General features: G+C 39.0%; 1 protein-coding gene across 1 annotated transcript; it reads right to left on the minus strand.

Moving 5' to 3' along the window:
• Nucleotides 1-3,560: 3,560 nt before the first annotated feature.
• On the minus strand, nucleotides 3,561-13,258 carry LOC140246355 (mitochondrial inner membrane protease ATP23 homolog). Its single transcript, XM_072325826.1, has 6 exons — nucleotides 13,111-13,258; nucleotides 8,734-8,779; nucleotides 7,854-7,941; nucleotides 7,241-7,375; nucleotides 5,593-5,679; nucleotides 3,561-4,630 (listed from the first exon to the last, which is right to left on the minus strand). The coding sequence occupies exons 1-6, from the start codon at nucleotides 13,256-13,258 to the stop codon at nucleotides 4,427-4,429; spliced, it is 708 nt and encodes a 235-aa protein (XP_072181927.1). The 3' UTR covers nucleotides 3,561-4,426.
• Nucleotides 13,259-14,703: the final 1,445 nt, after the last annotated feature.

Here is a 14,703-nt window from a genome sequence, read left to right on the forward strand (position 1 = left end):
CATTACTTTTCGCCATCCCTACTTATGAAAGATAGGTGACATTTAATGGTAAAGACATGGGAATGCACAAATAGAAATTCCCCCCCCCCTCAAAAGAAAAAAAATGATAATAATGAAATAAAAATAAAAATTTTTCGACTGGGCAAGCCTGGGTACAAATCTGATATACAGTGTATATAATTATACTTGAAGGTTATTCCATATCAGTTTCATTTATAAAACTGGTACAATTTTAAACACTTATCACAAAATACAGCTCTCGATTTACACTTTTGCGAAAATGTCTGGATGGGATTGACGTTTCTTGTATATGCTTTATCATTAAGTGAAATTTCATGTCATTTGATAAACAAACAAGCAAAATAAAGCTAACATTATGTTAACTTTTAAAATGAATCTTCATAATGCTCAGAAAGATGGCGGCATTGAACATTGGTAATCAAAGGCACAAATGCACTTGTGGAATTCTTTTGTATCTCGATTGAAAACTGAAAAGTTTGAATAATAGCAACCAGTTGGAACTACAACTCTTAAACCTCCTTGGACAGAGTAAGCTTTCTAGTCATACACATTTAACAAATATTCATTGGTAATTTGATTTTCTTTTTTAAATAGTATGTGGGTTTTCAAAATCTGCAGTCAGCAGATGGTACAGTGCAGGATAACAGAAATGTATTTTTAGGTTACAAGCTTTCCAGGCTCACCAAACTCATGCTTGGGTTGAAAGTAAATCCCACAAGACTGTGATGCTTTCAAAGGTAAATTAAGTATTATATATTATGTATTTTAGTCTGACCGCAAACACATGCTCTTTCAGGTTATCAACTAGTTTGAAAACATAAATAGTGTCTATATGTTAGTACATGTATCTATTCTGGGTAATTACAGCCCATTATCTTTATTATTGAATAACCAGGACTTTGTATTTGGGAGATAGGGCTTATCCACCATTATTGATGTATTACATTTCTTGTTCTGTATCATTTCGTTGTTCTGCTCTTATACTTTGTTGAAATTCACTTTACTTAGATAGTTAATGTGCATTGAAAATAAAGCACTACATTTCATGTTTGTATTGATTGTAATAAATTGTATTTTTTAATAAAGACATTGATCACAAAGGGGAATGTGATTTGTTTGAAAAGTACCTGGTATTCTGAATTTGTGTTTGTTTCTCATTGCTTTTACTCATGTGGTATAGCAGTATGATTTTGCTTGAATGATTAGCTGTTTGGAATGTGCTAAATAGTGTCTTCATTGTGAATAAACTTTTACTAATAATGTAGTCATGAAATGCTATGACATGATCAACCATGATGCTGCGATTTTGTTAAGTTGGAGACTTGATCTTGACCATTTTACAGCAAAGCCACTCAACTTCAAGAAAATTTTCAGACATACAGTGTATCTCCATCCCAACCCCCTCCCTAAACACACACTCACACACACACACACAATAATCTGAGAAAGTCTTTCTAAACAAAATTCCCAATCTCTCACTGCATACTGTATCACTGATGAGCTTCTCAGTTCATGATGGCCCGAAGAGGTCTTTATTAGAGCAAACTCTGCCTTGTTTCAGGTATGTCACTGTGATCAGGCTCACCATTCACAGTAAGACAAAAGGATGATTACAGAGTAAAACAAGAGGTGCATGAGTGAAGTAAGGTTGCACACTCATTCTATGAGTAGTATTTAAAATGAGTCCGAGTATTCAAATATGCTGATATATGCATGAAAAAAACTTTAAGGAAAATGCAACCCTAAGGGAGAAAACTCCACTACACAACTCAAATTATGAACAAAGATAACTTTCATGTGGAACCACAGATAACGATAACAACACTTGAATATTAGACTCTGGGTCTGTCTTGATTGAGTAATCCCTACAGCAGCTGCAACACAGCTAGACTGGGATGGGTTGGTCCAGTGGCAGTATGTGATGGTGCATTGGCTATATCAAAATACATGTACAGTGTATACAATTAAAATGTAAAGCATGTGCAAGTAAAAGATGCTCTTGAATTACAGCACCCTGTCACCAATGGGAGGCTTCATCCTTCTAATAGCTGAAAGGGCAGCCTCCTGGAAAGCAGCAAGGGTTTGTGCTGTTACTGCTTGAGGTAGTACACAGTTCCATACTGATGGCTCGGGGGTAATGCAAGTAAGTGTATGTTTCAAAAGCACTTTACCTTTCAAGAGGTCATCCCATGCAAGATTGATTCAATTTCTGACAGCTCATTAACCCTCACTTCATCTGAAGGCAAAAACTTGTCAATATTCAACTGAGGATCTAACTACGCACCAGGTATTTGCATTCTCTTTTTTTTTCAAGCGTAAAGTACTGTGCACATCAAAACATGCATAATGCATCTTCTACAAAATTGTTTCCATCTGATCCCCCATCTCTGGGTTGATGGAACAAACAATATGTATCTCCTCCCCCTCCCCCCCCCCCCCCCCCACTCAAGCAAGTCATTCATACTTAGCATTAACTGCTTCAAATTGACATATTACTTTGTGTATGAAGCTCATCAACCCACGGGTTATGAATACATGTATTATGCAATGTACCTGCAAAAGGCTCTGAAATGCTACTAACAGAAGCTCTTATAGCTGTGACACATCTTTCAAACCAGGGAGGTGGGAAGAGATTTCCTACTTCCCTGTTCAAACCCTGCTTCCCAACATAAGATGTTAAATGTACTCAGCAATGTTCACAATCCATAATCAGCAGTCATATTATTCCATACAAAGTACATGTACTTCTCCTTTACTTTGGAAAATGGAAGTTTGTGACAAATCAGTCACACAAAACATACAAACATCAAAGTTAAAGGTGCATGGTCCCGGTGTTTTAGTCAAATGCGTATGCAGGCGCACGGCGCAAGTTTCCTATAGAGACCTACGCTATCGACTTCTCTTTGGCGCCTCCGAAGAGGTCCGATTCAGTGTAGTCAGTGGTCCGATCACAGTTCGGCTCATGAATCGGCTGAGGGGGATGACAGCTTTAGCAAACTTCTTTTGTGATGTCACAAAAACAAGCACATATGCACGCACCCTGGCATTACTACAGACTGCGCGATGCGCAAAGAAGACAACAAAGGCAACGTTACTTAGCAACACCTACGCACTTTACTCTTGATGACAGCTCAACTTCGGTAATCTTCGTGTCAATGCTAACGATGATCGGCAGTATCATCAACAGCGCCATCTACACTACCAGGACTATGCCCCTTTAACATAACTAATACTGAAAGCTTTGACTCAGCGTGTTCCATCTGGATGCCAAATTATGAACACAAAATGCTAATCAAATCCACATGGTCAAGATATCACACAACTTCAACAAGTCAACATGTCATACACTGCACAGAAGTCAATGTACTCTACTAATCAAATCCACATGGTCAAGATATCACACACCTTCAACAAGTCAACATGTCATAACATTGCACAGAAGTCAATGTACTCTACTGATCATGTGACAGAAGGTCGTCATATGACCCATAATCCTAATTTCTTTTTTTCTAAAGGAAAAAAAAAATGCAGCATGGCTGTTTTTTTTTTATATAGATTACAAAAAAAAAAAAGACAAACAAATCCAAAGAAATAACTGCCTTATGACCTTTGAAAGGTGCATACAGGTGTGGAAGAACTATGTGATATGACTTGTTGGAAGACAAAGTAATGGTCAGTGAAAAATACTAACCTGTGGTATAAGCATCTTCTCTTATCACATGTTCTGCACTGTGACTCTGGGGAAAACTCACTCTGTACATAATCATCTTTACAATGCCTGCGGGTTCTTCCCTTATGAGTGCACTTTTTTAAAACTATTCTGAATTGGTTTCTTTTGTACTCACTCAAAATTTCCAAAACCATTCCTTGGATATCACTTGATTTATCTTAACAATGTTTCTTCTGTGAAACAGACACAACTGTAAACAGTACAATTAATATGTTGAAGTCAAACACTCTTAGTGTAACAATTTCACACATATTCTTTCTTTCTGTCATAAGTCCACCTCTCCCATCTAATATCAGTCCACTCATGGTTTAAAATAATGCAACAAATGAAACAAATATATATATCATGCAACAGAATTAACTATGCAGCAATATCTCTCATGAATACATCTTATCTCTAACACCATTGTATTAATCCTCTTTCGTAGTTTTGCTCCTAACTGGTGCTAAGGTTGAGCCACACAAATCGCACAATGAAAATATCTTCACCTGAAGAAGTATGACCCCATCATTTTGATGTACTTGGCTGGATCCTGCACTGCAGTTCAGCTACTAGTAACTTCATTAGTATTGGGGCAGAAGGAAGTGTGGCTAAAGCCCATAGTCCAGCATCACCTCCTTCACTGGGTACCCCCAATGAAGAGGGCAAGGATTCTTACAGACATCTTCCCTGTTATCATGATGGGGGTTTGCCCTCTGTAGACTGGGATGGACTGGGCGCTGCATCCTTCAAGTCGGAGGGTCTCCTGGGTATCCGGTTGAAAGGGGCGTGGTCCCTGAAACAAGTGTCCCAAACATCATCGATGGCCTTCTCTGCTTCATGGCAAGGTACATCTCTGACTGAGAGGATGGAGCTCAGTGCTCGACTTCGCACACAGGCCTGTGAGGAATGTATTCAGATTAAAATATAAACGCAAACAGAAGGAAACTGACCAGAAATGCAATTCAGAAGTTTTGGGTTTGAATCCCGATGGAATCCCAGTTTCTTGCTCATTTTTCCAGATCAAAGTATGTGGTCAATGAAAGAGCAAAAAAGTGTCAATGTTAAAAGCTGTTGAGACATATCTGACCATGGTCTAGACTAGTTTTTGGGTGCATGTGATCAGTAATACCCCTGTCTCTCACAGATTTTTTCTCATCGGTCACACATTGGAAGCAAAATTCTTGCTTCAGGCCACTAATCAAAGTGTATCTTATGGCAGTCTGACGAATCCCACTTGTGTTGGTCAAACATCGGGTCAGTGTCAGATATGCAAGGTGTAATCCGATGAGGCAAGATTGTCCGATGAGGATCATGCCCGACGTATCTGACACTGACATGATAGTTGACCAACACAAGTCTGATTCATGGCCGTGGAAAAAAAGTTAAATTCATTGCTTCCTCTGGTGAATGGAGGTTGACATTGCAAGAAACCTCTAGGTAATAATGGGTTAAGAAATTAACCATTACACTTCATTGAAAATACACTTTGGCTGTTGACTCGTTTACCTTCTTCAAAAAAGTTTTCATTAACACTTTAGTACTTGCAGGAAGAGAACATTTCACTTCTTTGTTCTAGAACTTCCTGTAACTCCACACTTGCAATCAATTAATAAATCAAAGGCAACCCATACACATTAGAGCGGATTTTCACTTCTCATTTGAAATCTGAGAGCACACAATGAACTTCTGACTTTAGAATTTAGTCCGCAGGAAGTAACATGTCTCTGGTCACAATAGTATTACAATTTTCCACCAACTTTGCACAACCCCTTGAATGTTCAGAACAACAGAGCTTAGAATTTAATCATGACGGCTAAAAAGTGACAACATGCGAGATGAAATGTACATGAATAATTCACCTGATGCTGTTTCCTGAAGCGAAACTTCCAGCTGTAGATGGCATCACTGAGGAACGAGCAATCACCACTGAGACTGGAGGCTCTGATCTGTAGGGGGTAAAAACATCAGCTTCTCTTAGATAACAATAGTCCAATTGTGACCGTGCACCTCAAAACGAACATAAAGTCGCACACACTGATTTTGCGCGAGGACTGAAAATAAGTGAAATGGGTCAACTTAGCCGAACTTGACTTTTTCATATTTTCTGAAAGAGCGGGTCTTCTTTTACATTATGCTAAAATTTGGTATCATAAAACGGGCAGGAAAGTGTGTTTTTTTAGCAGTTTATCTCGAACATTTTTGGTAGAATAGTGTGATTAGGTGTGTCTTTAGAATCCCTTTTTCATTTCTGAAAAACCTTGTCCACACTCTTCACTTTCAACTCTAATAACTTTTGAAAGGATAGTGCTACTGCTTTGAAAGTTGGCATTAATTATAGACAGAATGTGTTAATGAGGCATGCTTAATTTCCGTTTAACCTGATAATCCCCTCATTGTTGTTACTCTGGTGGTTTACTTCCTGTTTTTTGTCCCATTCATCACACAGCCAGCACGGTTTGGTAAAGATTACACAGTAAGCGCTTGAATAGACACTGTACTTAAGAGCCTCTTTTCTCAGTTCACACTTTTCCTGAGTTTGTGCTTTCTTTCCAATATTTAGATAGGTTAGGAGAGTCCATTTGATTTGAGTTATACATCATTTTAAAGCTTAAAATCTGCTCTTTCAGAATATGGTCTTAACTAAAAATTTATGTCTGGCGACTTTTTGTTTGTTTTGAGGTGCAGGGTCACAATTACAGAAAATAACAAGAAAACTAGCTGGAAAAAATGATTAGCACATACAAAGCACTTTATATAAAGTGATCTAAAGCACCTAGCACATAAACATCTGACGTAGTCGATAGACTAGTCAATAACCCAATTCTTTTGATCAAATGATCGTGCTATCGATATTTTTTTCAAAATACCTCTTGAATGATAGTGAAATGTAATATGTATGCGCGATCAGCTAACCGATCATCATGGAATCTCAATATTATTCATAAAAATGCATGCGTACAGCTGGAAGACGCACACATCAGTACTGGCGCTTATGGAGCTGAACTTAAACGTGCAGAGCACAAAAGTCAATTTGTTATAGAGATAATTTCATGATCTGATTTATCAAAATATGTACACTTTCAGGGGCTATCACAGGTGCGTTGTGGCTGTTTTTTGTGTATTCCAGCTTTATACACAAATTTGATTTCCAGGATATTGGTACACTTTAAAGGGACACTACAGAGGGACAAAAGCATTTCCGAACAATACAATCATGTTCACCTTATGTGTGTACAGTGGAATCTTGTTATAACAAAGTCCTCAGGACCGGCAGTTTTCTTTCGTTACATCGAAATTTCGTTATAACCGAACAAAAAAAATGAACAATAAAACTACATAGAGAGGATAACATTGCAGCCCAAGTTTATACGACATTATCACCGGAGTTTCATTATAACCGTGTTTGTTGTAACGAGAATACACTATATAAACTATTTGATACACTCTTGTTCCAATCTATTAAAGGAAAACAAGAGCAAAAATAAGTTCGCCATGAAAATTTCTCACCTCGGAGCAGGCCAAGTGTCTCAAGTCTGTCCAATCTACCTTGGCTCTGCAGTGATCATAGGCGTGTATCAGCTCATGGGTGAGAAGGGTACTCAGGATCCTCTGTGACGGACTCTTGTTTTCACACAGCACAATCTGTCCAGAAATACAATGATTCCATTGTTTTTTAATAGCTCAACATTCTTTGAATAACATGCTTCTTATTTCTGAAATATTATCCCCAAAGTATGACATCGGGCTTCATTACATGACAAACTGGAATTATCATACAGTGTATTATCAATACCAAAGCAATGTACATCAGCAGTTCCTCTGTGTAACAGAAATGAGAAAGAAAGCAATGCGTGCCTCTTCAAACTGATAAAGAAAATGTATGATTAAAAAAAAATTAAAGTATATCTAAAAAAAAAAAGATGACCCAATCACATACAGTGTAGATTGATACAGAATCTTTCAGTCATAAAGAGATTTGGCAGTACTGCAGATTGAAATTTGAGATGTAGAGAGAGTTAGAACACAGCAAATTAACGGCAAGCTTTCTCAACTGAAAAACAAACAAAACAAAACAAAAAACATTTCTGTGAGTTGTGTTCAAATAATTGTGATATTTTACCTGTCCATTGACCGGATCAAACCCACCATTCACAGGGCTGTCTTCAGCACAAGGCTCACAAATAATGTGGGTCTCTGGCACAACTGGGCTGTATGCATTGAAACAATCAAATAGGATTTCCAACAGCTGTGTGTGGTGAAACATTCTCAGGATAGTTGTTTCTATGCTAACATGTACAAATGGAATGACTTCACAGGCCACTAGATTGATGGTTCATTACAAGCATCATATGTGTTATTATTATCATAAATAGAGATATTTGTTGTTCACCTGATAAACTATGCAAAGTTTAGTTTCAAAGTTGTTTCAGGCACTGAACACAACAATCAGAGGAATAAATGGGGACGACAAATAACCCCATTAACATGGGTGCAAGAATAGTGAAGTGATTTATACTCCCTCAAAACATTTGAGAGCATTAATATGTGTGAAAATATCACATCTTTTTTTTAGTGGAAAAAAAATGTCAGTAGATAGTTTAGAGCAGCATATTGCAGCAGACAATTTGTACGTAAATTCAGTATTGATTTTAGGTGGTTTTGCCAATTCAAGCTAAATGTGTTAAACATGAGACAACATAAACTAGTTAAATTGTTACAGTAATATCACGCTGCAAATAAGTGTGCCAATACTAGCAGTGACATGTGTCTTTTTTTCTTCACCTCAATGAGAAGGTAAAATATCCTTCTCATTATCATTGATACTGACACACACGACACTAGAAGTTTGGTTTGATTGCTATATTTATACACTGCATTCATTCTACAGATCACTGGACATCACTAGGCTATGTAGGGACAAGAAATACAGCTTGGGACTTAAACATACATTGAGTTGCAATGAAATGTAAGATAGGGTACCTACTGGTAATTTATCTTACCAACCAATGTTCTCCATAGCAGCCAGCATGAACTTCACATATGGATCTATAGTGGAAAGGCAAAGAAAAGAGACAGGAGTAACTGAATATGCTCTCATGTACGTGCTATACCAGCAGTACTATACTCATAGGAGAGTGGATCATATCACGGACATTTATTTTTTTTTTTTGGCTCTGAATTCCGTACTCAGAGGATGAAATTTCGGCCAAAAATACAGTATATTAGTTATTCACAAAGTCCTGAAAATTACAAATTTTGCATAGTTACACAAATTATTCACACCGATTTTTGGAGAATGGACTTCAGGTTAACCCCTCCACAAAAAGGTATCTTTCAGCGCAGTGTAAAATCTCATTAAAATTCCGGACACGATTTTCATAAGGGAATAATCGACACCTTTCACATCTTGTCCATGCAACAGAATCACAATTCATACCTGCAATTCACCATACACATTTATACTGAGTGGAATAAATAAGTAGAGAATCAGGGACCTTGTGATAAGGCATAACAACTATCCATTACGATCATCATCATCTACTGCATGTACTGGTGATACCTCGCAGCACAGCGGATCGGAACAACCATTATGGAGATTGTGCTTTTAGTTTTAGCTATTATTTGATTTAGCACCAATGTGGAACAGGCTGCCTGGTAGTATTACAAACATTGATAACCTCAAGACTATTCAGTCAATTCTGTTTAAAAAGGAATAGCTTTTCCTACAGGACATCTTAATTTACAGTTAGACTAGTTACATTGTGGTTCTATTAGTTTTCTTTATTTACTTATTCATTTGCATTGAATTAATGGTTTAATCTACATGATGAGTAATTAGAACTATGTAACATTGCAGCACCTTGAACTTGTGTGACAAATTGTCAGAATGGAGTGTACATTAAAAATACTTATCAATATTAAAATTTATCATTATCATTATCATTAACACATCCGGGCTCTAGACCCAGATACCTGGTACAAAGTACCCTGGCACGCCGGCGATCCAGAATCTACAGATAAGCAAAGAGGATGTACTTGAGAAGTTATTAAACCTGAATTCATCCAAAATCACCTCGTCTGGATAAAACTCATCCAAGGGTACTTAAGCTTAAGGAAAGAGCAGAAGTACTTGCAGACCTGCTGAAAACAATCTTCAATAATCTCTGTAGACCAGTATGGTCCCAAATGGATGGAAAGAAGCACATGTATGTTATCACCATATTCAAGAAGGGCAAATCTTCCAACCCTGGAAATTACCGACCAGTAAGTTTGACATCTGTGGTTAGCAAAACTAGAAATATCACTGAAGGTGATTAATACCCCCGCCCCGTGACGACAGTCTTACCCAAGGAATGATCTTTCCTTGATCTTCTGCCATTTAAATGCCGTTACCATGGCAACGCAGCTTCCGACACGTCCGAAAAATATGTCTTGCACATCTTCCCACCAAGACTATAGTGTGTGCCACATTTCATAAGCTTTTGTCAAAAACTGAGGAAGTAGTTCAATCCACAAGATCTTTCCTTGATCTTCCGCCATTAATATGCCGTTACTATGGCAACGCAGCTTCCGACACGTCCAAAAAATATGTCTTGCACATCTTCCCACCAAGACCAATGTGTGTGCCACATTTCATGAGCTTCAGTCGAATACAGAGGAAGTAGTTCAATCCACAAGGTCTTTCCTTGATCTTCTGCCATTTATATGCCGTTACCATGGCAACGCAGCTTCCGACACGTCCGAAAAATATGTCTTCCACATCTTCCCACCAAGATCAAGGTGTGTGCCACATTTTATAAGCTTTGGTCAGAAAACTGAGGAAGTAGTTAAATCCGCAAGATCTTTCCTTGATCTTCTGCCATTAATATGCCGTTACCATGGCAACATACTTTCGGGTACTGTCAAAAAATGCGTCTTGCACATCTACAACCAAAGGCACACATCTGTACCAAGTTTCATGGAAATTGGGCAAAAACTGAGGAAGTAGTTTGCAACACAAAATTTTCCATCATTTTGGCTCATAATATGTGAGCTGTTACCACGGCAACATACTTTTTGTCACTGTCAAGAAATGTGTCATGCTGACCTATATCCTAAGACAAACATTCAATATGAATTCCATGAGAATTGGAAGAACACTGATGAAGCAGTTTTGCTATGAAGCATTTTGCCCTATATTTTACCAATAACATGCCGTTACCATGGCAACGCACTTTTTGCCACTGCGGAAATGTGTGTCTTGCACATTAACATATTCAGATGAACATCTGTACCTAATTTCATAAAACTTGATCAAAAAATGTGGGAGGAGTTCGCGACGCAAGATTTGTACCCATTTTTGCCCATAATATGCCGTTACCATGGCAACGTACTTTTGGGTACTGTCAAAAAATACGTCTTGCACATCTACAACCCAAGGCACACATTTGTGCCAAGTTTTATGGGAATCGGTTGAAAACTGAGGAAGTAGTTCGCGACGCAAGATTTGCAACGGACCGACCGCCCGACCGCCCGACCGTCCGCTGATTCCTATATACCCCCTTCAAACTTCGTTTGGCGGGGGTATAATAATGGAATCTATCATTAGGGACCATGTAATGAGATTAATGGTTTTCATCCAGGGAGATCATGTGTGACACAGCTTATTGAGGTACTAGATACATGGACGAGGATGCTTGATGAAGGCGGAGGAGTAGACGTGGCCTACCTAGACAGACTTTAGCAAGGCCTTCGACTCGGTCCCACATCAGCAGCTACTAAAGATAGTGGAAGCCATGGGTATCCGTGGGAACATATTGAGTTGGATCAGAAATTTCCTGACTGATTATACACAGCGTGTGGTGGTGAATGGGAAAGAGTCATCGTGGGCAAAGAGTCATGAGTGGAATCGCGCAAGGAAGCATAATTAGGGCCATGTCTGTTCATGATGTACATCATGTGACCTTCCTGACAATCTGAGGGGACATGCAGAGATGTTTGCAGACGACACTAAAATATTTGCCCACATCAAGGACACACAATATGACTTGAACAGCTCGAGTGACTGGGCAGAGAAATGGCAGTTGAAGTTCAATGCACTATGGGAAACAACACTCCCCTAACACATACGACATGAGAGATGGAGTAAAATGAACTAAAATCGAGACAAGAGAAGAAGAGAAGGATCTGGGAATAACATTTGACCCCACAATAAAGTTCAGCAGACATGTTGGAAGAGTGGCAAACAAAGCTAATAGGATTGTGTGCCTTTACAGGAGGACTTTCGACCACATTGATGATGATATGTTCTCCCTCCTCTTCAAAGCATTTAGTGAGACCACACCTTGGCTTGACAATGGCAACTGTGTCTGGAGTCCACAACTCAAGCATGATGTAACATAAGCACCATAGAAAAGATCCAAAGTAGAGCAACAAAAATAGTACCTCATCTACATAATCTGCCAAACGCCGAGAGACTAGACAAAGTGAACCTGCCTACTCTTGCCTACAGGAGACTCAGAGGTGGCATGATCCAAGTCTTCAAAATCATGAATGGCTTCAATCATTGTCAATGACACCAACTGTTCCAAGCTTTCCAAAGTAAAAGATGCGAAAGTTTATCTTTGTGGCCACAAACTTCAAGATTGAGATCCAGAAACAACATGGATGTCTGAACATCAGGAAAAATAACTTCACTCACAGGGTAGTATCTCACTGGAATATACTACCAAAGTCAGATGTGTGTCAGAAGTTGATGCATTCCTGTTAAAGAAGTACTGGTAGTAGAAACCCTAACGTTACAACAAATTCACATACCCGGTAGATCTACTCCGCAGAGCTGAGTAATTATCTGATTATCTTAAATAGTAGCAGTCATCACCATGTGATCACTGCAACAAAGAAGACAAAGTATTCAAGTTTGACACACAGTGGAAGTGGGAGGGCATTAGACTATCGAAATCTTTCCAGAGGCCCGATATTACGATAAGACAGGTGAATAGACCACCACACCAACCACAGTACAGGTAGATCTAGGCCGACCATTAGCCGTGAGACACTTGTGTAAAATTTACAACGACAGGACTACGTTATCATCACAGACTAGTCAGGGCGCTCCCATTGTGGAGACAGTGCAGTGGAGTGCCCCGGGGTGACCGGCCGGAGACCAAGTGTCCAAAGGAAACTGACACCGCAAGCCGCAGCAGCAGCCGCAGCCGTAGCCTCGGCGTATCACGCTAGCGTGCCTGCCCGGCCCGGGGCCCTACTCATGCATGCCGGTGCTTCCCTAGTACTAGCAGCAGCTAGCAGCAGTGGAGTGCCAGCCGGCCGGCCAGGGACGACTAACGTTAGATCTATAATACTCATTAAAATACCTCATATGGCTTTAGAAGACTTACTATGCTTGCATGCGAAATCTACTCTATCAACGCAGTTCCTGTGCCTTCGTCTGTCATTCCATCCAGATTTGCTGTTCTGCGGAGTCGACTTTGTTATGTCTTTACGTGGAAGTTCGGCATCTGCATGGTCTTCCATGGGCGCAGCCATTTTGTTATGCAATCGCCGGGCGGCCGGCCTTGGTCAAACAAGTCGCAAATGAGGGCGCGCTACGGGGCAAAAGGTAGAGTCCTTTTGGACTTGAGTAAAAGTCAGTGGTAAAGCACTGGTAAAAAAGACTCTAGCATGTTACAAAGTAACCAAAGAGCTTATAAAGAGTAGGTAGTGAATACTTCAAGCTGGCTCATATATATATTATAATATATATATATATATATATATATATATATATATATATATATATATATATATATATATATACATATACATATACATAAACAAACACACAAACAAACAAACAGACTGGATCTGGATCTACATGATATACACTGAAAAACTGAATAATTCAGAGTATGGTTCAGCACTGTGGTGTACGAATGTGCAGCTACAACGGAGGGGACCATGGAGTGCATCTTTAATCAAATTTATGAATCTCTTTGATATTGCTCGATCGGCAGAGCATTCCAATCCTTCCATGTTCTTAAAAAAAAAAGGAAAAGTAGAAATTACGCGTTGCGTAATATATGTCCCCGCCGGAAGTAGCATTTTGTAGCAAAATGTATAATATAGGTCAAAAATCAAGGTCAAAGGTCAAAGAAGTCAAAGGTCAAAATTCTGTGTAGAAGTTTTGAAGCGCTCACCTAGTGCCATCACATAAAGCAAACGGAATCGAAATCTGGTTAGAAATTGCGAAGTGGTAGCATTTTGTAGCAAAATGTACAACAAAATGTAGGTCAAAAATTAAGGTCAAAGGTCAAAGAAGTCAAACGTCAAAATTCTGTGTAGAAGTTTTGAAGCCCTCACCTAGTGCCATCACATAAATCAAACAGAATCGAAATCAGGTAAGAAATGGCGAAGGAGTAGCATTTTGTAGCAAAATGTACAATACAGGTCAAAAATCAAGGTCAAAGGTCAAAAAAATCAAAGGTCAAAATTCTGTGTAGAAGTTTTGAAGCCCTCACCTAGTGCCATCACATAAAAAAAAAACAGAATCGAAATCGGGTTAGAAATGGCGAAGGGGTAGCATTTTGTAGCCAATGTACAATATGGGTCAAAAATCAAGGTCAAGGGTCAAAGAAGTCAAAGGTCAAAATTCTGTGTAGGAGTTTTGAAGCCCTCACCTAGTGCCATCACATAAAGCAAACGGAATCGCAATCGGGTAAGAAATGGCGAAGGAGTAGCATTTTGTAGCAAAATGTACAATACAGGACAAAAATCAAGGTCAAAGGTCAAAGAAGTCAAAGGTCAAAATTCTGTGTAGAAGTTTTGAAGCCCTCACCTAGCGCCATCACATAAAGCAAACGGAATCGAAATCGGGTAAGAAATGGCGAAGGAGTAGCATTTTGTAGCAAAATGTACAATATAGGTCAAAGGTCAAGGTCAAAGGTCACGACTGAAATTCTGTGTAGAAGTTTCAAAGCTCTCATGTAGTGCTA

Source organism: Diadema setosum, chromosome 2 (genome assembly GCF_964275005.1).
Source record: "Diadema setosum chromosome 2, eeDiaSeto1, whole genome shotgun sequence".
Classification (NCBI taxonomy): Eukaryota; Metazoa; Echinodermata; class Echinoidea; order Diadematoida; family Diadematidae; genus Diadema; species Diadema setosum.

Coding starts and splice junctions, on each gene's coding strand:
- LOC140246355 (XM_072325826.1), bottom strand. CDS start 13,258: ATGGCTGCGCCCATGGAAGACCATGCAGATGCCGAACTTCCACGTAAA. Junction 8,780..13,110: donor AGATTTCGCATGCAAGCATA/GTAAGTCTTCTA, acceptor TTTCCACTATAG/ATCCATATGTGAAGTTCATG. Junction 7,376..7,853: donor TTGATCCGGTCAATGGACAG/GTAAAATATCAC, acceptor ATTTCTGGACAG/ATTGTGCTGTGTGAAAACAA.